This window comes from Aquarana catesbeiana, linkage group LG03, assembly GCF_042186555.1.
Source record: "Aquarana catesbeiana isolate 2022-GZ linkage group LG03, ASM4218655v1, whole genome shotgun sequence".
Taxonomy (NCBI): domain Eukaryota; kingdom Metazoa; phylum Chordata; class Amphibia; order Anura; family Ranidae; genus Aquarana; species Aquarana catesbeiana.
This window is the reverse complement of record NC_133326.1, coordinates 741,508,315-741,534,011: the sequence shown is the minus strand read 5'-3', so window position 1 is coordinate 741,534,011 and position 25,697 is coordinate 741,508,315. Positions and strand designations below refer to the sequence as shown.

General features: G+C 45.9%; 2 protein-coding genes across 2 annotated transcripts in view; one reads left to right on the top strand and one right to left on the bottom strand.

Annotated features, from left to right (window-relative positions):
• Positions 1 to 25,697, bottom strand: part of LOC141133875 (NACHT, LRR and PYD domains-containing protein 12-like) — a 981,044-nt gene that overhangs the window by 602,087 nt on the left and 353,260 nt on the right. The gene's annotated exons all lie outside the window — the stretch shown is intronic.
• LOC141133872 (asialoglycoprotein receptor 1-like) overlaps positions 21,752 to 25,697 on the top strand; it is a 48,850-nt gene continuing 44,904 nt past the window's right edge. The window contains exon 1 of the mRNA XM_073623459.1: positions 21,752 to 22,068. Coding sequence (XP_073479560.1) covers positions 21,883 to 22,068 — 186 coding nt within the window. The 5' untranslated portion in view covers positions 21,752 to 21,882. The remainder of the gene's footprint in view (positions 22,069 to 25,697) is intronic.

The window sequence follows — 25,697 nt, the reverse complement described above, 5'->3', positions numbered from 1 at the left end:
GATGGGGAGAAGAGAGCTGGAAGGAAAAGGAGGAGAGAGCTGAGAGGAAGGGAGAAGGAGAAAATAGACAGAAATGGGATGGGGAGGGTAAGGTAACTGGGGGGCGGGGTGGAAAGACTTGGTAGGAAGGAAAGAAGAGAGCTAAGAGAAGGGGGCAGAGAAAGCTGGGAGGAGGGGGAACAAACAGCTGTGGGGGATGAGAGAGCTTGTAAGAGGGAGAGGAGTGAAAGAAGAAAGCTGGGAAGCTGGGAGGAGAAAGGAATAAGAAGGAGAGAAGGGTACAGGGGGGGAGAATAGTGCTGAGTACGGATGAGTCGAACACCCCCCCCGGTTCGGTTCGCACCAGAATATGTGAACAGGCAAAACATTTATCAGAAGGCATGGGGGTCACCCAGTTACATCACCGGATGCCCCCACCCTTGGCTATATAACAGCTGTCACCGCAAAAAGACTGCAGTCAGTGGGACGCCTCCCATGGAGGAGGAGTTTTTCTTGGGACCGTGGGCGCCGTGATTGAAGATGGATGGACATACCCATTCACATGGGGGGGCTGGGATCTGGGGGCCGCTTTGTTAAAGGGGGCTTCCAGATTCTGATAAGCCCCCCCGACCGCAAACCCCCACAACCACCGGGAAAGGGTTGTGGGGATGAGGCCCTTGTCCCCATCAATATGGGGACAAGGTGCTTTGAGGGGCACCCCAAAAAACCCTACCCATGTTGAGGGCATGTGGCCTGACAAGGTTCAGGAGGGGGGGCGATCACTCCCCCCAAATCCTGATCTGTCAGGTTGCATGCTCGGATAAGGGTCTGGTATAGATTTTAGGGGGGACCCCCACACCATTTATTTGTTACATTTTGGAGCGGGGTTCCCCTTAATGAACAAAGCATACATCCAATTGAACAAAGGAATGGCTTCACCAGAAGAAGATTAATGTTTTGCAATGGCCCAGCCAGAGCCCAGACCTGAATCTGATTGAAAATCTGTGGGGTGATCTGAGAAGGGCTGTGCACAGGAGATGTCCTCACAATCTCACAGATTTAGAGTGTTTTTACAAAGAAGAGTGAGCAAATATTGCCAAGTAAAGATGTGCCATGCTGATAGACTCATACCCAAAAAGATTGAGTGCTGTAAAAAAATCAAAAGGTGCTTCAACAAAGTATTAGTTTAAGGGTGTGAACACTTATGCAACCGTATTTTCATTTTTTAAATTTTACTTCCCTCCACCTAAAAGATTTCAGTTTGTTTTTCAATTGAGTTGTACAGGTTATAGGTCACATTAAAGGTGGAAAAAATTCTGAAATGATTTTAATGTGACCTATAACCTGTACAACTCAATTGAAAAACAAACTGAAATCTTTTAGGTGGAGGGAAGTAAAATTTAAAAAACGAAAATACGGTTGCATAAGTGTTCACACCCTTAAACTAATACTTTGTTGAAGCACCTTTTGATTTTTTTACAGCACTCAATCTTTTTGGGTATGAGTCTATCAGCATGGCACATCTTTACTTGGCAATATTTGCTCACTCTTCTTTGTAAAAACACTCTAAATCTGTGAGATTGCGAGGACATCTCCTGTGCACAGCCCTTCTCAGATATATATATATATATATATATATATATATATATATATATATATATATATATATATATATATATATATATATATATATATATATATATATATATATACACACAGACATACTGTATCCTCATAGATATATACATATGTTGTTGGCCTCGGCCCAACAGCACATATGGATACTTCCTCTTTTCAAGCTCATAGATAACATTATGACTGTAAGCTCCTTATGAAATGAATGAATTTTTTTCCTTCTTTGGACATCATGTCAGTAAGAGCAACACATATCCGTGACCAATAGTGGGAGATAAGAGAAGAGGTGCACAGGAGAAGATACCAGAAGGCCTAAGGCCTGAAGATCTTGTACCGTGAACAGCTTTGTTAAAGTGACCAGGTGAACACCACAACAACCTAATTAGAGTGTGTTAAGATCCATGTTCAATGACGGCATGTAAGCTACATGATAATAGGGCGAAAAGCACAGTCTATACCTGGGAAGTGTATTTTTAGCAGCTGGCTCGGGTCAGGAGTAGGTAGGTGGGGACTGGAGATGGCAGCTCTGGTAGTGGAGTGGTTGGAAGGTTCCATGGATGCACTCACTAGGATGTATGGGCTCCTATTGCACACATGGTGTGTATGGGCTCCTATTACACACCCGAGACCATTGGAAGATCCCAAGGCCTTGAGAAACATAGTACTTGTGTTGCTCCTGAGCAAGGCAACAAGAAGTTCTGAGCTGCTGGGATGGGACTGGGCTTTGCATCTTCTTCTTTGTGTTTCCATCCTACTAATAGGTGTAATCTTTACTGTAGGCCCTTGGCTGGGGCCATGGTGGCCATGGCTACGTTTGTTGTTTCATAGGATTATTACTTGAACTGTGTTTACATCCTTGAAAAAATAGACTTTTGTTCCAAGAAAAGCATTGGATAAAAATGATTGAATGAGGGATGATCTGTGATGGGCACTACACAATAAATGCTGCTGTAATGTCCTTTTATGGACCCAACAAAAAAATATCAAAAATAAAAAAGAAATAAAAAAAATAGATGCTTTTACCTATGTGTTGAGTATGCGCTGTACAGAACATCAAGGATGGGTGCTTGATAATAAATATGTGTCATCATTGTTTGGGTTGTGGTCCCCTCAAGGGGGATGAAAAGAGAGGCAGCTTTGACTGCTTAGGATTTGCCTATAGGTAGTTACAGATCAGAACAGGTCCCCTTTAAGGGTTGATACTCCTAAGTGGAGAATTCTGGGAACCCATTTATTAGTAGAAGGGGGTGGGAGACCAGAGTAGGGAGGCTTGCCAGAGAGATAGAAAAGCAGTCAAGGCTGCAATACTCCTGTTCTCCCCTTTGAGGGGGAGAGCGGGGCTCCCTGGGATTCTCCTGTTGGACTTCTGGGAGGAGGTAAAATCCCACTGTAGCCAAACTGAGCACAAAGAGGACTTGGTCCCTTCCGAGGTTTTCCCCTACGCAGAGAATGATATCATTTGGGGACGTAGGTGGGAAGAGAATGCAGGCTAATCAATTCTGCCCAAAGCTTGAGACATGAGCAGCTCTTAGACTGGAGTAGTTGAATGCTTCCTCTATCCATGTCTGGAGAACTTGAAAGATGGGCTAGAACTTGAACTGTTAAGATAATATTGAATTTATTTAGTGAAGGAAGTTATTCCTAAGACTTGGCCTCTGTGTGAATGTCTGGGCTGGAGAAGTCACCCATAGCCAAAGCCTGGGGAATGCGAGAGCAAGTATTATCGGTGTTAACCTGGCTGTCCAGCCTTTGAAGGAACTAGAGGCCGGCGTGTGGATACCCCTGGAATTGAGGCACAACCAGGAGGGTGAAATGGTGCAGTCTCCAGCCACCATCCTCACAAAGGGAAGTGTAGAATGGCTGCAGAGTCATGTCAGCCCTGGAGTCCAGTGTGGTAAGTGGGGTTGGCCCGGATACCCACCATGGCCACTCATAAGGCACCCCAGGCCCCAATTACAAGCCCACCATTGGGAGAGCTCTATAAAGGGCAGGAAGTAGGCCAGCAAGTCAATGAGGTGTTGTGTGGAGGTGGACACTGTGTGCCGGAGGCTGCTTGTTTGCTGAGACATTGCTGAGCTGTCCAGTCCTTTTGTGGGACAAGGCTATGCTGGCAGTGAGCCGAGGCTTTGTTTTGTATTGTGGGACAAGGCTATGCTGGCAGTGAGCCGAGGCTTTGTTTTGTATTGTGGGACAAGGCTATGCTGGCAGTGAGCCGAGGCTTTGTTTTGTATTGTGGGACAAGGCTATGCTGGCAGTGAGCCGAGGCTTTGTTTTGTATTGTGGGACAAGGCTATGCTGGCAGTGAGCCGAGGCTTTGTTTTGTATCAGAGTTTATTGACTGTTTCTGTTTGAGTTATGCTGAAGATAAGCTGCTTTTTTGACTTTTGGAGAAAATAAAGAATAAAATATATGTCTGGCTTCTAATTAGTGATCTGGACCACCAAATCTCACAGTGAATACCCCATATATCTCTCCATGTTTTATCATATATCTTATAATATCTATCCAGGGACACCGGTAGACAGAAGTGAAACCTTCCTTGGACTTCCCTTAAGCCGGGTACACACGAGCGGAATGTCCGACAGAAGAAGTCAGACAGAAGCTTTTCATTGTCTATAGATTCCCCTTGCTGTTATACCAATCCAGTCCACCTGTCCCCCTGGGGACCGCAGCAATACAGCATTGGGGAATCTGAATCCTAAAGTGGACTCAGTGCTATTGTACAATGCAACTGATAATACAATGTAGAGATTTGCACAGATAGTGCCACTAAGTCCTGTACAAGTGAAGTATAAAAAGCAATATAAAATAAAATAAAACGTTCAGGTGAAATGAAGTAGGGATGTATCATATGCAATATCCAGCTCGTGTGCAGCAGAGAGGATGCATGTCCCAGGGGCTAAATCCTGAGCCAAAGCGTGTGGTAAACAGTGGTGCAAAAGCTGAATTCAATAGTAGACCTTGAAAGTGATGAACCTCCACCATATCACCTCATGACCTATTCCTTGGTATAAAGGCTTACCAGAAGTCAGGATAAAAAGAGCCTGTCATCTCCTCCAGTCTGGCACTGCGCCCCGGAACTGCTACTGGTCGTATTCGGTTCAAATCCCAGAAATTCAATTGGGACTTGGGACAAAATAGATGTTTAAACCAAAGCAAATAAATCCATCTCTGTCATCAGCCTTTTGTGCCTGAGAGGAAAGATGGGGTGCCTTTTGAGGTCTTTGTTACCCCATCACAGTTGTCACCTTTTTCTGAAGAATTGGCAGGATGGGATGGTGATTATTTAATGTCAATGGGTTTTGCATTTCTTATTTATATGTATTACATCCATCTTTCTGTTGTGTTCAGCTTAGAGGCCAGTCGCTGGCCTGCTGGAGAAGGATTATATTGTTTCTTTATACTGTTGTTGTGATGTATGGTGTGACCTCTCGAAAGTTCTAAGGAATTTTTGTAGAACTTCTCCTATTTCCTCCAAACTGATGAAATTGAGAGCTGACTGGGACTAGTGAAGTCAGGGGGTGACAGGACGTTTGGGAGAAGAAAGTGATTTAAAACAAGGAACTTTTATATTGAGAGCTCCAAATCACAGAGAGACACTGAGGACACAGAGACTACAAGGTGAGATGGAAAGAGAGGAATAATATGTCTGTTATCTATGAATCTGTCTGTCTATAATGGAGTCTTCTACAGGACACAACACTCAGCAAGAGTCCCATAGGAAACCATTCAATTTACCGAGGTATGAATCACCATACATAACACCACAGATACCGAGAATTACACCCAACATACAGGACAAGAGAAGTGATTCTGTGCAGAGTTCATACATACAGAATAAGAACAGATACTGAGAATTACACCTAACAAAAAGTAATGTCATTGTTTTGTTCCTAGAATGGGATTCAATGCAATTTTTCATTTCAGAAATCATCATGAACAGGTGGACCCCCAACCCTCTTCTGGCTTGCTGTACTTCATGTCAGCACTTTGCACTCTCCTCCACTTCATCATCATCATCATCATCCTCATTGTCACCATCACACGTGAGTTCACTCTTCCTATCCCTCCACACACACACACACTCCTCACTTTCCATCCACACTTATCACAAGTAACTCCCCGCCACCATCCATACTACATGCTCTGAGAGTAACTCACAAGTAACTCTGCCACCACCATGCTCGCTACACTCTCTGGCAGCTCTTTCACCTTACGCATCTCATTCTCTGGAAGATATCCCATCACTGTCCACACTACATTCTTAGGAAGATCTCCACCCACTGTCCACACTACATTCTCTGGAAGTCCTCCCTCCGTGTCCACACTACATTCTATGGGAGATCCCCCCACCATCCACTCTACATTCTCTGGAAGATCTCCCCCACTATCCACACTACATTCTCTGGGAGATCTGGGAGATCTAGCTATGATTAAGCACCATGGTCTGGTGTGAAACGCGTTAGCTGCTTGTCCCTGTCCCTTTTGTATATGAGATTACTGTATTGGATTTTATCACTACAATAAAGATGCCTTCAGCGGTGTGCGGCCGTTCAGGTTTTCTTTTCTTCTTCCACTGTCCACGCTACATTCTCTGGGAGATCCCCCCCCACTGTCCACACTACATTCTCTGGAAGATCTCCCCCACCATCCACACTACATTCTCTGGAATATCTTCCTACTCCATCCACACTAAGTGCTCTGGTAGATCTCCACCCACTGTCCACACTACATTCTCTGGAAGCTCTCCCACCACCATCCACACTACATTCTCTGGAAGATCTCCCACCACTATCCACACTACATTCTCTGGAAGATCTCCCACCACTATCCACACTACATTCACTGGAAGCTCTCCCCCCATGTCCACACTACATTCTCTGGAAGATCTCCCACCACTATCCACACTACATTCACTGGAAGCTCTCCCCCCATGTCCACACTACATTCTCTGGAGGATCTCCCACCACTATCCACACTACATTCTCTGGAAGATCTCCCACCAATATCCACACTACATTCACTGGGAAATCTGCCCCCACTGTCCACACTACATTCTCTGGAAGATCTACCCCCACTGGTCACACTACATTCACTGGAAGATCTCTACTCACTGTCCACATTACAATCTCTGGACGATCTCCCCAAACTGTTCACACTACATTCTCCACACTACATTCTCTGGAAGATCTCCACTCACTGTCCACACTACAATCTCTGGACGATCTCCCCAAGTTGTTCACACTACATTCTCCAAACTACATTCTCTGGAAGATCTCCCCTCACTGTCCACACTACATTCTCTGGAAGATCCCCCCCCCCATTATCCATACTACATTCACTGGAAGCTCTCCCATGAGTGATAGATGGGGGATCCAGGGTGAAAGCAATTTCAGGGTCCTCCTCACTATCACTCATACACTGGAATAAATTCTGGTTGTTTGTCTCCGGCTGGTCAGAGGGTGCATCAGACAGAGCAGAACATGGAGGGGAAGCTGAGGAACCTGAGTCTAGGAGTGGACTGCAGAGTGGAGAATCTGTCCCAGGTTGGTAAGATGGACCTCTGAGTGGAAACTCTACATGACAGGGGTTTGGTCTCCCCACCATATGGATGTTTTCCTCCTTTAGATTCCAGGATGATGGAGAAATGGATTAACATCAAAACCTACATAAAGGACATGAGAGGTGAGCTGGGGCAGCATTGAAGAGTGGAGGGTACAAATTACGAAAGGTGAACAAACTTTCAAAAAGCATAATTCATAATGGGATTCACTGAGAGACTGTAGAATGTGATCTATCCAGGTGATCAGCATAAAAGGGATGTGTGTATAGTACGTGTATACTGTAATGGTTTTCCTCTCTTCATAGCTTCCAAGGTAATTACTAAAATAAAAGGATGGAGGCATCTGTGAATCTAATTTTATCTGATGATGTAACAGGTAATTATACGCTCCAAAATGAGACATGAAATATGTATTTTGGGGCAAGAGATCATTATTATGAAAATCATCAAAGCATTGACCCAACCTTGGACCCTAAAAAGGAAGGAATTATATGAGAATGGGAGTGGTTTTCCTGAATATGGGTGTGTTTGGACACTTTTGGGCTGTGCTTGGAATTCTCAGTACAGAGTTAAACTTTTTAGACTGAAGATAGCAAAATTTGATATTTGGCCAAACCTTGGCTCATTCACGGCATAAAAAATCAGAAAAGGGGTTTTCCTTGACCTCCTAAATGGTGGCTCCTTCCCTGACATTACTGTATTTTGTCCTTTCTGGACTTCTGGCTCCATTTTGTAGACCATCCTCACCTGGACCAATGCAGATGAGCTACAATTGTCCTGAATGTCCATTGTGACAGACTCACCCAGGACAGAGGCTTTTGGAGGGGACTGAATGCTAGCCTCTTACCTACCGACTACGGGCCCTGACATTTGAGGAAGCTACAGGCATTTAGGAAGATATTCTGTTATGTAATGCAAAAGGACATTATTAAGAAGGCCATGATGGTCTGTGCCAGCTTGGGACTCAGTGGACAGATATATGTGAAAGGAATGCTGATTAATGAGGTATGGAAAGCCCGGGTCTTTCACCCAATAGCTTATTGTGCTCATTAACACACCTTTGTCTCCTATCAAACTATTGGGGGATTGTTTCTACTAGGGATGAGCTTGATGTTCGGGTCAAACATAAGTTCGACTTGAACATTATGGGACGTTTGCAGCAAATTCAAGTGCCGTGGAACGCCCCATAATGCACTGCGATATTGCAGTGCATTGCTGTATGATGATTGGCCAAATTGCCCATTGACCTGCATGCGTTGGCCAATCCCAGCCCCCTCTGCTAAGAGAGCCATAATTGGCCAAAGGCAGGGTGCCTTTGGCCAATCATGGCTCAGGGGGATTAAGTCCCAGACTATATAAGACTGCCTACACAGCGGCCCTGTGTAGTGTTGTTGGCGTGGTTGGAGAGATAGTGTGATTTAGATTAAGCAGGCAGGTTATTTAGTTAGTGGCAGTGTATTTGATATATATATATATATATATACATATATATATAAAGTCAGTCTAGTATATATATACTTATATTTAGGTGTCATCTCAAATAAATCAGTTAATTTTTTTAGTTAGTGGCAGTGTATTTGATATATATATATATACATATATATATATATAAAGTCAGTCTAGTATATATATACTTATATTTAGGTGTCATCTCAAATAAATCAGGTTATTTTCAGCAACCAAACGAGTATTGCCTTGTTTGGGGTATGTCAGCAGTTGGAATATCTGATATCTATATTCAAACTGGGGGGAAGGCGGTATATGATGAAAGCACTCAAGCGGACGGTTGGATGTTTCGTTACATTGGTGGGATGCTTCCTGCAGTCTGGGACATCCAAACCTCCGCCTGGATCTAAGGTCTGGATAGTAGGAGAGGAGAGGAGAGGTACAGATACCAGCCACAATGGAAGAGGAATTTGGAAGGAGGTTGCGAGAGATGCAGATACAGCACAGAGGACCAGTATCAGAGCAGGTCCTGCTTGGATGGTTTGATTCTATCTGCTGCAAACTCTGGAAGGAAACACTAGCCCATGAGCAGCACCACCAGGGAAAAGTTCTCCCCTCCATCCATGAAAGGTACTAGCCGCACTATGGTTTGCAGGTGCTGTTTTTGGAAGAAAAACCACCCAAGGAGCAGACAGCTGAATTAAGCAGGCTGGTCTGGGCAGATATGCGGCTGGGTGAGAGCTACAGAGCCCTCCGGTGGCATGTATCCCAAGCATGCCCTTGGATAGTGGATGACAGCCCAACAGAAGGCTTTGGCTATGGTGGCCTGGGACTGTTGTATGTGAAGTTGACAGGGGACCATAACTTTGGGAGTTATTTGGAGTGGCGGTTGGATGAAATCATGGATTTCAGAGAAAAGATACTGAACGTATCGGAAGTGCACTGGGCATTGGAAGATATAGAGTTTCTGGCTATTCAGGAATGGGAGCTGGATATCGCCTACAGACGGCTGCTAGACTCCGCTCAGTGCCAGGAATGGGCTCCCTTTGCCTAGTACTATCAGGAAATACCAGCAGATAGCTCTGAAATCCTGGCTGAAGAGTTGGCAAGGTGGCATAGTAACAGTGTGCTTTGCCAACTTGCCCCCGCAGCTATTGACACAGAGGTCTTAAGGTGGTTGCAGCAAGTGCTGACTGACCTTGACAAACCTGTTTCTACACAAGATGAGGATGGATGGAGGAATGTGCCTGTCCAGCAGCATGCCAGAGAAACAGCAGTGGAAAATCTGGAGATTGCCATCCCCAAACCTAAAGTGCTGACAACGGGGCAGTGCTCTGTCCAGCACCGATAGCATCTTCTGGGTTCCATGGATAGGAGATGGTGAACCTCTATACCCTGACACCAGTTGCAGAGAAGGGGATTTGATAATCCCCACATCTATGGCAGTTCTGGAGGCTCAGGCGGCTCAGGCGGCTCAGGTGGTCACTTCCCAGCAGCAGATCAGGATACAGGGGGAGAAGGGAGTGGAGGTGTTCGTCATCCCTCCCAAACAGTCAGCGAGGTTGGAGGAAGCGGTCTTTTCTCCCCAGCAATGATCCGTGCACCTGGGAGACAGTACCACAGACATGTCATAACAGCATTTAGATGAGGGAACAGAAAAGGAAGCAGCCGGCTCACCTCCCCAATGGCAGCTACACAGTTTGGGAGTGGAGGAAGCCAGCCTCCTGTCCCAACAGTTAGCCAGAGTGGAGGATGTGGAGTCCCCAGCAGAAGTGCTGGCAACAGGGCAGAGTGCTACCAACCTCTGCACAACAACGGCAACAACTGTGGAGTTCCAGGGAGCCGGGGCAGTTGGCCCTTCTCTCCAGCTACAAGCTGATGTAGTAAAGCTTCTACTCCCAGCTGAAACACAGGCAACAGGGCAGAGCGCCGCTGGCCTCTGCCTAGCACCTACATTGTCTCTACAGCTTCAGGAAGCTGGGGCAAACGGCCCCTCTGCCCAGCAGCGGACCGACCCCTGGAATGTTAAAATCCATCCAGCTGAAGCGCTGGCAGCCAGACAGAGAGTAAATGACCTCTGCCCCACACCTACTGAGGTCAACTATTCCTTGCAGCCAAGAATGGAGATCAAACGGACAGACTATGTGCGTTCACTCTGCCCGACTAACACATGTCCAGACCAGGTGGAGGTCTGGGACCTTGTTAGTCGACCTCTGATGGGGGAGAAATGTGACAGACTCACCCGGGACAGAGGCTTTTGGAGGGGAATGAATGCTAGCCTCTTGCCTACCGACTATGGGCCCTGGCATTTGAGGAAGCTACAAGCATTTAGGAAGATATTCTGTTATGTAATGCAAAAGGACATGATTAAGGAGGCCATGATGGTCTCTGCCAGCTTGGGACTCAGGGGACAGATGTATGTGAAAGGAATGCTTATTAATGAGATCTTTCACCCAATAGTTTATTATGCTCATTGACACACCTTTGTCTCCTAGCAAACTATTGGGGGATGTGTTTCTACTTATGTGTATTGTAAGTTATGAGTGAGGAGACGGCAAGTCTACCCTGAAAGGTCATATCTCTGAGTCACCAAGTCTGGGTAAATGATTAGATAACTGGCTCATGTTAATTAGGTTTCTGGTTATAGTTTGTATTGTCAGCCTGCTGTATATATTTGTGTGTCATCTCAAATAAAACAGTTCATGTTCAGCAACCAAACAAGTATTGCCTTGTTTGGGGTTGTCAGCGGTTGGAATATCTGATATCTACCTGTATATTCAGACTGGGAGGAAGCAGTATATGACGAAAGCACTCAAGCGGAGTGTGGGACGTTTCGTTACATTCATTATGACTGGGACTGAAAGAAAAAACTGCACCTGGTATACTTTCTCCCCAGGCTTTAAGCAGACCGGAACTGAAGTGTTGTAACTGCCACACTTAAGGCTATCAGAAAATGAATGTGTATGTATGTGTATACTATAGAGAGGTGAGATCAGGAAAGATAACAGTAAGTTTATTTAATTCCAGGAATCAGAACATTTACTCACCAAACTGTCATTTCCCAGAACATCCTGAGCTCATCCCCATGGCTCCCTGGTGCCACTTCTGATCCAGTCTGATCTCCCTGGGCTTATATGTGCCACCTCCATTCAATTTTTAGGATAAGGGCATCTACTCAGTAGGGCTTTGGATGTGTCTTTGGGGTTTGGTTCTATTTTCAGGTACAGGGCCAGTCTGGTATCTCTCTGGGGAGTGATGGGTAATTGATTGATCCCTGGGAGTTTATTTCATTACTTCTCTTAGGACTGCTTTATTATTTCCTTTCTGTAAGAGTTTGCCACGTTAATTGTTTGCAGTGTTGGGTGCAGTGCTGATAGGTTGTTGGGAGTGTTGGGTGGATAGAGTGCTGATAGGTTGTTTGGAGTGTTGGGTGGATAGAGTGCTGATAGGTTGTTGGGAGTGTTGGGTGGGACAGGGTGATGATATATTGTTGCTAGTGTTGGATGGACAGAGTGCTGTTAGGTTGTTGGTAGTATTGGATGGACAGGGTGCTGATAGGTTGTTGGAAGTGTTGAGTATAGACAGAGTGATGATACATTGCTGGGACTGTTGGATGGACAGGGTGCTGCTATATGATAATAGGTTGTTGGGAGTGTTGGGTGGGTAGAGTGCTGATAGATTGTTGGGAGTGTTGGGTGGATAGAGTGCTTATAGGGTGTTGGGAGTGTTAAGTGGATAGAGTGCTGATAGATTGTTGGGAGTGTTGGGTGGATAGAGTGCTGATGGGTTGTTGGAAATGTTGAATGAACAGGGTGCTGATAGGTTGTTGGGAACGTTGGGTGGACAGAGTGCTAATGGGTTTGTTGGGAGTGTTGAGTGGACAGGGTGCTGCTAGGTTGTTGGGAGTGCTGGGTGGACAGAGTGCTGATAGATTGTTGGGAGTATTGGGTGGAACAGGGTGATGATAGGTTGTTGGGAGTGTTGGGTGGGACAAGGTAATGATAGGTTGTTGGGAGTGTTGGATGGACAGAGTGATAATAGATTGTTGGGTGTGTTGGGTGGGGCAGGGTGATGATAGGTTGTTGGGAGTGTTGAGTGGATAGAGTGCTGATGGGTTGTTGGAAATGTTGAATGAACAGGGTGCTGATAGGTTGTTGGGAGTATTGGATGGACAGAGTGCTTAGAGGTTGTTGGGAGTATTGGATGGACAGAGTGCTTAGAGGTTGTTAGAAGTGTTAGATGGACAGAGTGCTTAGAGGTTGTTGGGAGTATTGGATGGACAGAGTGCTTAGAGTTTGTTGGAAGTGTTAGATGGACAGAGTGCTTATAGGTTGTTGGGAGTATTGGATGGACAGAGTGCTTAGAGGTTGTTGGAAGTGTTGAGTGGACAGAGTGCTTAGAGGTTGTTGGGAGTGTTTGGTGGGACAGGCTGCTGAAGTTGTTTTTGGCAGAGTCTGGTGGATGAAGGGCTGATGGCTATCGATGAGCCGAATGTATCTACAGTAGGTTTGGTTTGAGATAGGTTCAGCGAACATTACTAAAGTTCAGGAGCTCAATCCAAACCCCAATGCTCAATAGGAGCCAAATGTTAAAAATAATTAGAGATAATAAGAGATTGTCAAACAAACGGAATGGGGACAGGGCACTGCCCTGGAGGAAATTGTATCAAAAACAATAAAAAAGTTACATTTTACTTTGTGGGTATCAGCAATTCTAATGCCCTGTACACACGACCGGTTTTGCCGTCGGAATAAACTCCGAAGGTTTCTCTGGTGGAACTCCGACGGAATTCCGCTCAAGCAGTCTTGCCTACACACGGTCACACCAAAGTCTGACCGTCCAGAATGCGGTGACGTACAACACATACGACGGGACTATAAAAAGGCAGTGTAATAGCCAGTAGCCAATAGCTTCCGTCTCGTACTTGCTTCAGAGCATGCGTCGTTTTTGGTCTGTCGGAACAGCATACAGACCAGTGGGTTTCCCGATAGGAATTGGTTCTGTTGGAAATATTTAGAACATGTTTCATTTCTAGGTCCGTCAGAATTGATGAGTTGTTAAGAGAGTTGGATAGACTTGTTACTGATAGGTTGTTGCGAGTGTTTGATGGATGGGGTGTTGATGAGTTGCTGGGAGCGTTGGATGGATGGGGTGTCAATGGGTTGTTGGGAGTGTTGGATGGATGGGGTGTTGATTGGTTGTTGGGTGGAGGTGGTGTTGTTGAGTTGTTGATGAGTTGTTCCAGAGCTTTCCAAGGTAAGCTGAATTCCACAAACCCCCCACCCAAAGTGACTCCCATCACACATCTCCCCTTTCGGCAGGAGACTAACGCCAGAGGAGACCCCAGGCGGGTTGACTCTGAAGTTAGTCAGTAGTTCCAGTCCCCCAATGCCAGTATCTACACAGTACCCCAAATAAATTGACCCAAACAGAGCATTACTTACCCAGGCCACCTCTGCCCCTCTCAGAGAACATGCCCGCCGTTGGGAAGAGGAGTGGACTGGCCCTTCTCCCTGGAGTCTTTCAGCTGCTGGAGAGAAGACAGGGTGACTGGGCTCACTCTATCATGCTGTTGGGGATCCGGGCTGACTGCCCAGCATCCCTGGGGTATACAAGTGGAGACCAAAGTCCCATCCACTTTTGGTAGGTGAAAATCCCCCAGTGCTTGCAAAGTATGGCTGACATCCTCCTGTCTCAGTGCCACACCAATTTTTGGGGTTGTGTCACTGGAACTCCCTCTACTGTTGAGGGCAGAGGCCTGCAGCACTCAGCCCTGTTGTCAGCTCTTCTGCTGGGTTGCTGTGAGTGGAGACTGCAGTCCCATCCACCGATATCAGCTCAAGCTGCAGTTGTGTGTAGAAGCCAGTAGCATCCTGCCTTGTTAGCACTTCAGCTGAGCACCCCACATCATCCACTCCGGCTAACCATTGGGGAGTCACCGTCACCCTTTCACCATGGGCCCCTGGGACTGCCGCAGGTGGGGGGCAGAGGTCTTGGACCCTCTGTCCAGTGGGCAGCGCTTCAGCTGGAGGAGTCTCTTGTAACTCCACAGATGCTGCTATTGGTGCTGGGCAAAGCTCACTGAAGTTTGGCCCTGATACCAGCTCTTCTGCTGGAGGCTCACCAGGTTGTTCTTCCTCAGCAGAACAGTCCCTCAAATCCCCAATCTCTATAAGTGGTGTCTGGGGATAGAGATTCACTATCTCCTGTCCGTAGAACGAAGAGATTACCGGTGCTGGGCAGAGCTCAGTTATGTCTGGCCCTGATGCCAGCTCTCCTGCTGGGTTGGTGGCATCATTCTGGGTGCCATCTGCTGCTGGGAAGGGGAGCCGGCTGCTCACTCTCCCTTACCCTCATCTGGCTGCTGGGATGACTTGTTTCTGGTACTGTCTCCCAGGTGCATGGATCTTTGCTGGGGAGGAAAGATCGCTTCCTCCACCCTGGCCAACTTTTGGGAAGGGAGGACAAACACCTCCTCTCCCTTCTCCCCCTCGATCTTAATCTGCTGCTGGGAAGTGACCATCTCCTTCTCACCCTGGGTCTCCAGAACCACTGCAGGTGTGGAGCAGAGGTCTTGGCCCCCTGTCCAGTTGTCAGCGCTTCAGTTGCAGAAGTTTCTGGTAACTCCACAGATGCTATATTGTATATTGTCTCATTTTGTTGTGTACTCTTTGCTGGGTCGTTTGGGGTGTGGTTGTATTCCAATGTTCTATTGTGTCTGTCTGCCTTGGATATTATGGGATGTGTATGTAGATTAGCTGTGAGATTGGTGGGGGAAAATTCCTCAAACAGCTCTGCCTGTTGATAAGACTGTTTAACTCAGTCAACCATTGCTCCTTGGGCCACTCACCTAGGAATTCCATCCCTAACCCCCGTTGTTCATTGGCCTGTTGTTCTGGGGTTGGAAAGCACATACCCTGTTGCAAACCAGTCACCTGGAGGGCTCTAAACCAGAGTCCTACCCGAATCTACTGTCTGAGCTCCAGGTATTCATCCTCAGACACAGTCCTGGTGTATGCTGAAAGGATAATCTGCAGCAGCCCCGGGAACTCTGATGCCAGATCCATACCTCCGCTGGGGTGACCGAAGTCTGCTATGCTGATCTTGGATCCAGGTGGAGGTTTGGACGTGTTGACAACCAGGAAGCACGATCCCACTGCTGCCAACCAGTTGTGACAAACCCTCATCCTCAACAGGACTATGTCCGCCGTAAATGCTTCCTTTGTCCAAAACCAGGACTATCCAGGACCCTTTAGTCCACCCAGTCACTAGTCGTAACACAGTGTAGGGTGAAAAACAGCAACTCTCTTTATTTAAGCACATGTTACAACAGATATATAACTCAGAGACACTCCCCCCACCCTTGGATTCAGGGGGGGGTAAACTGTCCAATAACAATAGACACACAGCAAGGTCAGGTTTATTCAAACTTCTCATCAGTAAACAGTCTTATCAGCAGGGAGAGCTGTTGGAGGAATTCACCCCCACCAATCTCAGAGCTAATCTACATACACATCTCATAATATCCAAGGCAGACAGACACAGTAGAACATTGAAATGAGGAAAAGATGATCCACACTCCGGTGATTGCTCTTAAGAAGTATAATATTTATTGACAAGCCACAGTGACCAAGTGCGTTTGGTCACTGTGGCCTGTCAATAAATATTATACTTCTTAAGAGCAATCACCGGGGTGCGGATCATCTTTTCCTCATTTCCCTAATCAGCCAGCGACTGTGGATCGAGCACCTGGGTTCTCTGCTTTCTATGTGATGTATGGGTAGTAGCACTGACTTTTTTGTTTATATTCAGAACATTGGAATACAGCCACACCCCAAACGATCACAGCAAAGAGTACACAACAAAATGAGACAATATACAATATATATACACTATTCAAGTGTGGCTGTACAGTGAGTCCGACTAGCACAGATCATAGTGGGGTTCTCGGTCACCCTGTGCCCCTAATAGACACAGGGTGATTTACACATAGGGGGGGCAGGGGGAGCTGGACACAGAGTTTCCAGAGCTCTCCAAGGTAAACTGAGTTCCACAAACCCTCCGTCATAGAGGAGTTGACAGCTGGGAGGAGGGGAGGAGAGTGTTGGTAGAAGAGGTGAAGAAGGAGCTGGGAAGAGGGAAGGAGAGAGTAGAGAGAAGAGGGAGCTGGGAGAACGTGGAGTTGACAGCTGGGAGGAGGGGAGGAGAGTGTTGGTAGAAGAGGTGAAGAAGGAGCTGGGAGGAGGGAAGGAGAGAGTAGGGAGAAGAGGGAGCTGGGAGAACGTGGAGTTGACAGCTGGGAGGAGAGTGTTGGGAAAAGAGGGAGCTGGGAGAAGGGGGAGTTTAGAGCTGGGAGGAGGGAAAGGAGTGTCTTGTGAGAAGAGGTGAAGAGGGAGCTGGGATGAGGGGAGGAAAGTGTTGGGAAAGGAGTTGAAGAGGGAGCTAGGAGGAGGAGAGGAGAGTGGTAGGAGAAAAGGTGTGTGACGGGAGGGCCAGTGGAACCCAGAATCCCTTGGAAAGGTTGGGAAATCATTGTTTCAGCTGCTCATGCACCTCCTATGTCTAAGTCACCCAAAATATGGCTTGGATTACTTAAAATGGGACAGTAATATTTATCCACAAAATCTCCCAGGATATATATAAAGACTATTCTTGGTTTGTTTGATTCTGAACTCAACATGTTAATTGAAAGAGCTGATCACATTGGCCTCTGTACAATGTAGGAGACGGGCCGACTCCTACTGGAGCTCCTGCTATTGAGAGAAGGTGCCCTGTGTTTATACTTATGATAATGTATAATCTACTGTGTGAAGCTCAGTGACAACAAGTCTGACCAGTAGTGAAATCCTGATTAATCACAACAATGGCCAGGTGGGCACAGAGTCACATCGGCTGCTTTAAGGGATTAGTTAATTACCTCATTAATTTATGTTTCTGGTTACAGCTGTATTGTTAGAGTAATATGAGCAGAAGGGGGAACCCCCTCTTCTACTGTATATAAGACTGTATTCTTGTTCTAATAAACAGTTCATGGTGAGCAACCAGACTGGAAGGAAGCGGTATATGACGAAAGCACTCAAGCGGAGTGTGGGACGTTTCATTACAAGGTGAAGAGGGAGCTGGAAGAAGGAAAGGAGAGTGTAGGGAGAAGAGGGAGCTGGGAGAAGGGGGAGTTAAGAGCTGGGAGGAGGGGAAGGAGACTGTTGGGAGAAAAGGTGAAGAGATAGCTTGGAGCAGGGGAAGGAGAGTGTTGGGAGAAGAGGTGAAGAGGGAGCTGGGAGGAGGGGAGGAGAGTGTAAGGTGAAGAGGGAGCTGGGAGGAGGGGAATTGAGAGCTGGGAGGATGGGAAGGAGAGTGTTGGAAGAAGAGGTAAAGAGGGAGCTGGTGAGAAGAGGAAAGAGCTTAGAGAAGAAGGAGGATTGAGATTGGAGGATGTGAGAGAAGAGAGATTTTGAAGGGGGGAGGAGAGAGCTGAGAGGAGTGGGAGAAGAGACCTGGAAAGAGGAGAGCACTGGGAGAAGGGGAGGAGTGAGCTAGGAGGAGGGGAGAGATGAGAGCTGGGAGGAGGGGGAGGAGCCAGCTGGGAGGAGGAAAAGGAGAGAGCTAGAAAGAGGGGGAGGAGAGAGCTGAACTTAGGAGGAGAGGGGGGTAGGAGGAGAGAGCTGGGTGGAGGGGGAGAAGAGAGCTAGGCGGGGGAAGAGGAAAGTTTTAAGGGGAGGGAAAGGAGAGAGCTGGGAGGATGAGGAGGAGAGAGCTGTGAGGAGGGTGAGGAGAGAGCTGGGAGGATGGGGAGGAGAAAGCTGGGAGGAGGAGGGAGGAGATTCAGCTTGCTCTGTCTTGCACTCAAGTACAATCTGATTTGCTATAATACTTCAATTTAAGAATTGTGTCCCCTTATGTATGGCAATTTCCATCTAATCAGAGGAGACAGACTAATAAGGTAGGGCCAGAATTTGAGTCACATGAAGTGGTGGGTGAGTCCATTCCATGGTTATTTATCATCATAACCTACCTTGCTCTGACTCTTCCCTGGTACCTGTTGCAGGGATTGCACACTGTGTTTATATCGCAGTCAGTTTGGATACTCTTATCAGAAAATATTGTGCTACTTCTAAGATTTCACCATGACCTGATGGCCTATGAATCTGTGCAACCTCAGATGATAAATACTGATAGTGGCTGGAGAAACGAACGTGTTTCTTCCTGGCTTATAATTGTTTGATGGAATCTCACCCATATTTAGACACTTTAAAGCCGATCAACCCTTCTGGAAATGGCCTTGGACCCATTTAATATGAAGGGCTAGGCTCTCAGAGAATGAATTTACCAGACCAGGCTATGATTGTCCTTGAAAGATAGAGGATAGGATCCAAGAGGTTAATAGCTAAAAGAGGTTTATAGATAAAAGAGAATCTCAGCAAGAAGAGATACTTCTAGACATGGCAGAGGTTGCAGGTTTAGATCCAGGTCCTGACAATCCTACTGGTGATGATATTATTCTATTCTTCCAAGGATGAGAAGTAATGAACCAAAATCCTACTGGTGATGATGTCATTCCATTCTTCCAAGACTGAGGGGTAAAGAACCAGGATCCTATTGATAGGGAGGTCATTCCATTCTTCCAAGGCTGTGGAGTAAAGAACCAGGATCCCACCAGTGATGATGTCATTCAATTTTTCCAAGGCCGAGGAGTAAAGAACCAGGATCCTACTGTTGATGATATTATTCCATTCTTCCAATGCTGAGTAGTAAAGAACCTGGATTCTACTGGTGATGACCCCATTCCATTCTACCAAGGCTGAGGCATAAAGAACCAGGATCCTACGGGTGATTATGTCATTCTATTGTTCCAAGGCTGGGGAGTAAAGACCCAGGATCCTACATGTGATGTCATCATTCCATTCTTCCAAGGATGAGGGGTAAAAAAAAGCAGAATCCTACTGGTGATACTGTCATTCCATTCTCCCAAGGCTGAGGAGTAAAGAACCAGGATCCTACTGGTGATGACGTCATTCCATTCTTCCAGGGCTGAGGGGTAAAAAAAACAGGATCCTACTGGTGATGCCATCATTCCAGTCTTCCAAGGCTGAGGGGTAAAGAACCAGGATACTACTGATGATGACCCAGGCACCTACCTGGGGACATGGAGGTGATGATTCCCCAGCGAGGGATGCCACATGTACGTATGTTACTTACAGTGCCTTGCAAAAGTATTCACTCCCCTTGGCTTTCTACCTATTTTGTTACATTACAGCCTTTAGTTCAATGTTTTTTTTTTATCTTAATTATATGTGATGGATCGGAACACAATAGTCTATGTTGGTGAAGTAAAATTGGAAAAATATATACATAAAACTATTTTTCAGAAACAAAAAACTGATAATTGGCATGTGTGTATGTATTCACCCCCTCTGTTATGAAGCCCATAAAAAGTTCTGGTGCAACCAATTACCTTCAAAAGTCACATAATTAGTGAAATGATGTCCACCTGTGTGCAATCTAAGTGTCACGTGATCTGTCATTACATAGACACACCTTTTTGAAAGGCCCCAGAGGCTGCAACACCTAAGCAAGAGGCACCACTAACCAAAGACTGCCATGAAGACCAAGGAACTCTCCAAACAAGTAAGGGACAATGTTGAGAAGTACAAGTCAGGGTTAGGTTATAAAAAAAATATTCAAATCTTTGATGATCCCTAGGAGCACCATCAAATCTATCATAACCAAATGGAAATAACATGGCACAACAGCAAACCTGCCAAGAGATGGCCGCACACCAAAACTCATGGACCGGGCAAGGAGGGCATTAATCAGAGAGGCAGCACAGAGACCTAAGGTAACCCTGGAGGAGCTGCAGAGTTGCACAGCAGAGACTGGAGTATCTGTACATAGGACCACAATAAGCTGTACGCTCCATAGAGTTGGGCTTTATGGCAGAGTGGCCAGAAGAAAGCCATTATTTTCAGCAAAAAAACCCAAAATGGCACATTTTGAGTTTGAGAAAAGGCATGTGGGAGACTCACAAAATGTATGGAGGAAGGTGCTCTGGTCTGATGAGACTAAAATTGAACTTTTTGGCCATCAAAGAAAATGCTATGTCTGGTGCAAACCCAACACATCACATCACCCAAAGAACACCATGCCCACAGTAAAACATGGTGGTGGCAGCATCATGCTGTTGGGATGTTTTTCAGCAGTCGGGACTGGGAAACTGGTCAAAGTTGATGGAAATATGGATGGTGCTAAATACAGGGATATTCTTGACCAAAACCTGTAGCACTCTGTTTGTGATTTAAGGCTAGGATGGAGGTTCACCTTCTAGCAGGACAATGACCTCAAACACACTGCTAAAGCATCACTTGAGTGGTTTTAGGGCAAACATGTAAATGTGTTGGCCTAGTCAAAGCCCAGACCTCAATCCAATAGAAAATCTGTGGTCAGACTTTAAGATTGCTGTTCACAAGCACAAACCATCCAACTTGAAGGAGCTGGAACAGTTTTGCAAGGAGGAATGGGCAGAAATCCCAGTGGTAAGATGTGGCAAGATCATAGAGACTTATCCAAAGCGACTTGGAGCTGTGATAGCCACAAAAGGTGGCTCTACAAAGTATTGACTTTAGGGGGGTGAATAGTTATGCACATTGACTTTTTCTGTTATTTTGTCCTATTTGTTGTTTGCTTCACAATAAAAAAGAAAAAACATCTTCAAAGTTGTGGGCATGTTCTGTAAATTAAATGATGCAAATCCTCAAACAATCCATGTTAATTACAGGTTGTGAGGCAACAAAACACGAAAAATGCCAAGGGGGGGTTGAATACTTTTGCAAGGCACTGTATATGATATACTGTATGTTTATTGTTTCATACAATATATACTTGAACTGTGTACATCCTTGAAAAAGTGGACTTTGTTCCAAAGAAAGTGCTGAATAAAAATTAGCATGTGCCGTTTGCATGCTGTAATGGGTCCTTTTATAGTCTCAACAAAAAATGTCAAGAATTTAAAAAACAAAAGGAAACTTTTATCTTATGTCAGTGATGAGTAGGTGTGTAGACCATCGTGCATGATATGTCTCCATGAACACAGATATAGAGAAATGAAACCTTCCTCAGACTTCCCCTGGATTTCCATGTCTATGGATATCAGTGATGAAAGCCACAAAAACGGTGTCAACTTATAGCAAAGTGCTTAAAAAAAGATGATTAACCGTTAAGCTTCTGGACTGAAAATATATCTCCTATTGGTCATTTCATAGATAATGTATTCTGTCTCTACCCACTCTGGGATGAAGCTCATTACCTATGCTGATTTGCTTGTCTTATCATCCAGTATATTCAATGTAAGGATCAGAACAATTTCCTCTTTCCTCCTCATATTCATCATCATAAGAAGGAGTTCTTCATTCCGGAGAAGAGCACAGTTCATATTACCAGGACGGTGTCCAGTGAGTATATTATAGAAGATGGGATTTATTTCTGGATTTTATTTTGTGGTTTGTTTTATTATGGAGAGCTAATTAACTAAAATGTAATTACTGAAAAATAATCCAAAGGTCTCAATTTGACAATAGCATTTCTAGTACTAGTTTCTAGTTATTATTGTTGTTGTACTGGATGAAGTTCTGAGAATTATTGTTGAACTTCTCCAATTTCCTCTGGAGTGATGAAATAGAAAGCTGTCTGGGACGTAGTGAGGTCAGGGGGTGACGGGTCTGTATGGAAGAAGAAAATGATATAAAAGAAGGAGAGTTAGCTCCAAACCACAGAGAAACACTGAGAGGACAACACTGAGACTACAACACCGAGATCACAACACCGAGACTACAACACAGAGACTACAAAACCGAGACTACAACACCGAGACTACAACACAGAGACTACAACACGGAGACTACAATACCAAGATCATAACACCACGATCACAACACCGAGACCACAACACCGAGACTACAACACCGAGACTACAAAACCGAGACTACAACACAGAGACTACAACACGGAGACTACAACACCGAGACTACAAAACCGAGACTACAACACAGAGACTACAACACGGAGACTACAATACCAAGATCATAACACCACGATCACAACACCGAGACCACAACATTGAGACTACAACACCAAGACTACAACACAGAGACTACAATACCGAGACCATAACACAGAGACTACAAGGTGAGACCACAACACTGAGACCACACTGAGACTACAACACTGAGACTACAACACCAAGACTACAACACAGAGACTACGACACTGAGAGCACAACACAGAGACTGCAACACTGAGGTTACAACAGCGAGACTACAAGCTGAGATCACAATACTGAGACCACAACACCAAGACTACAACACTGAAACTACAACACCAAGTCTACAAGGTGAGACCACAACACTGAGACAACAACACCGAGACCACAACACTGAGACCACAGCACCAACACTGCAACATCAAGACCACAACATTGAGACTACAACACCGAGACTACAACACTGAGACCACAACACCAAGACCAGAACTAGGGATGGGCTTTATGTTCGGGTGGAACATGAGTTCGACTCGAACATTGGCTGTTCACCAGTTGCTGAACAGCGAACAATTTGGGGTGTTCGCGGCAAATTCGAAAGCCGCGGAACACCCTTTAAAAGTCTATGGGAGAAATAAAAAGTGCTATAGACTGCTAAAGACTGTTTAGAACAGTCTGACAGCAAAATGAAATTTCTAAAGGAAAAAAAAAGTCATGAAGTAATAGCGGTGTCGACTATAGTGAATTGTCTATGGGAGAAATCAAAAGAGCTAATTTTTAGGGTTAATATGCCGGTCCGACAATACACATAAAAGTTTAAAAAAAAAATGATGTGGGGAGTCCCCCTAAATTCCATACCAGGCCCTTCAGGTCTGGTATGGATATTAAGGGGAACCCCGTGCCAAAATTTTAAAACAAAATGGCGTGGGGGTCCCCCTCAAAATCCATACCAGACCCTTATCTGAGCATGCAACCTGGCAGGCCACAGGAAAAGAGGGGGGGATGAGAGAGTGCCCCCCTCCTGAACTGTACCAGGCTACATGCCCTCAACATTGGGAGGGTGCTTTGCGGTAGCCCCCCAAAGCACCTTGTCCCCATGTTGATGGGGAGAAGGGCCTCATCCCCACAACCCTTGCCTGGTAGTTGTGGGGGTCTGCGGGTGGGGGGCTTATCGAAATCTGGAAGCCCCCTTTAACAAGGGGACCCCCAGATTCTGGACCCCCTGTGTGAATTGGTAATGGGGTACAAATGTACCCCTACCATTTCACAAAAAAAGTGTCAAAAAGGTTAAAAAACATGAGACTTTTTTTACAAGTCCTTTATTAATTTCTTCTTCTTTCTTCTTTCTTCTGATCTTCCTTCAGTGTTCTTCTTCTTCCTCCATCTTCTTGTTCTCCCTCTTTTTCTTCTCCATCTTCTTCTTCCTCTGCTGCTCTCGCCCCGCATCTTCCTCCTGCTTCTTCTCCGCTCCATCCGCACGATCTGCCTCAGTGGGAGTCTTCCGCCGTGTGATGCTTCAGTTCTTCTGACACTTCTTATATAATGCAGCACGGGGCCACCCGGTGACCCCGCCCTCCTCTGACGCACGGGGACTTCGGGGGGACTTCCCTATGGCTTTCACCGTGTTGTCAGAGGGGGCAGAGTCACCCATTTACATAACCGGGTGACCCCGCCCCCTCTGACAACACGGGAAAAGCCATAGGGAAGTCCCATAAAGTCCCTGTGCGTCAGAGGAGGGTGGGGTCACCGGATGGCCCCGCCCTCCGTTATATAAGAAGTATCAGAAGATCCGAAGCGTCACATGGCAGAAGACTCCCACTGAGGCGGATCGTGCGGACAGAGTGGAGAAGAAGCCGGAGGAAGATGCAGGATGAGAAGAGCAGAGGAAGAAGAAGATGGAGAAGAAGAAGATGGAGAAGAAGAAGATGGAGGAAGATGAAGAACACAGAAGAAAGACCAGAAGAAAGAAGATGGAAGAATAAGCGGAAAGAAGAAGAAATTAATAAAGGACTTGTCAAAAATAGTCTCTTGTGTTTTTTAACCTTTTTGACACTTTTTTTGTGAAATGGTAGGGGTACATTTGTACCCCATTACTAATTCACACGGGGGGCTGGATCTGGGGGTTCCCTTGTTAAAGGGGGCTTCCAGATTCCGATAAGCCCCCCGCCCGCAGACCCCCACAATCACTGGGCAAGGGTTGTGGGGATGAGGCCCTTGTCCCCATCAACATGGGGACAAGGTGCTTTGGGGGGCTACCCCAAAGCACCCTCCCAATGTTGAGGGCATGTGGCCTGGTACGGTTCAGGAGGGGGGCGCTCTCTTGTCCCCCTCTTTTCCTGCGGCCTGCCAGGTTGCGTGCTCGGAAAAGGGTCTGGTATGGATTTTTGGGGGGACCCCACGACATTTTTATTTAAATTTTGGCATGGGGTTCACCTTAAAATCCATAGCAGACCCATTTTGAGGGTGACCCCCACGCCATTTTTTTTAAATTTTGACGCGAGGTTCCGCTTAATAACCATACCAGACCTGAAGGGCCTGGTATGGAATTTAGGGGGACCACCACGCCATTTTTTTAAAAAAATTGGCACGGGGTTCCCCTTAATATCCATACCAGACCTGAAGGGCCTGGTATGGAATTTAGGGGACGCCCACGCATTTTTTTTTTTTTTAATTTTGGTTCGTGTTCCCCTGTGGGGAAATTCCATGTCATTTTTATCAATGATCTTTTATGTGTATTGTCGGACCGACAATTCATTATAGCCACGAGTAGTTTTAAATGACTTTTTTTCCTTTAGAAATGTCATTTTGCTCTCAGACTGTTCTAAACACAGGAAACATGCGCCCCTTTACAGGCATACTATAGACACCCCCAGGTACGAAATATAAAGGAATATTACACTTTTATTGTTTCACTTTAAGCATTATTAAAATCACTGCTCTGAGAAAACGGCCGTTTTTAAAACTTTTTTTTGCATTGATCCATGTCCCCTGGGGCAGGACCCGGGTCCCCAAACACTTTTTATGACAATACCATGCATATAAGCC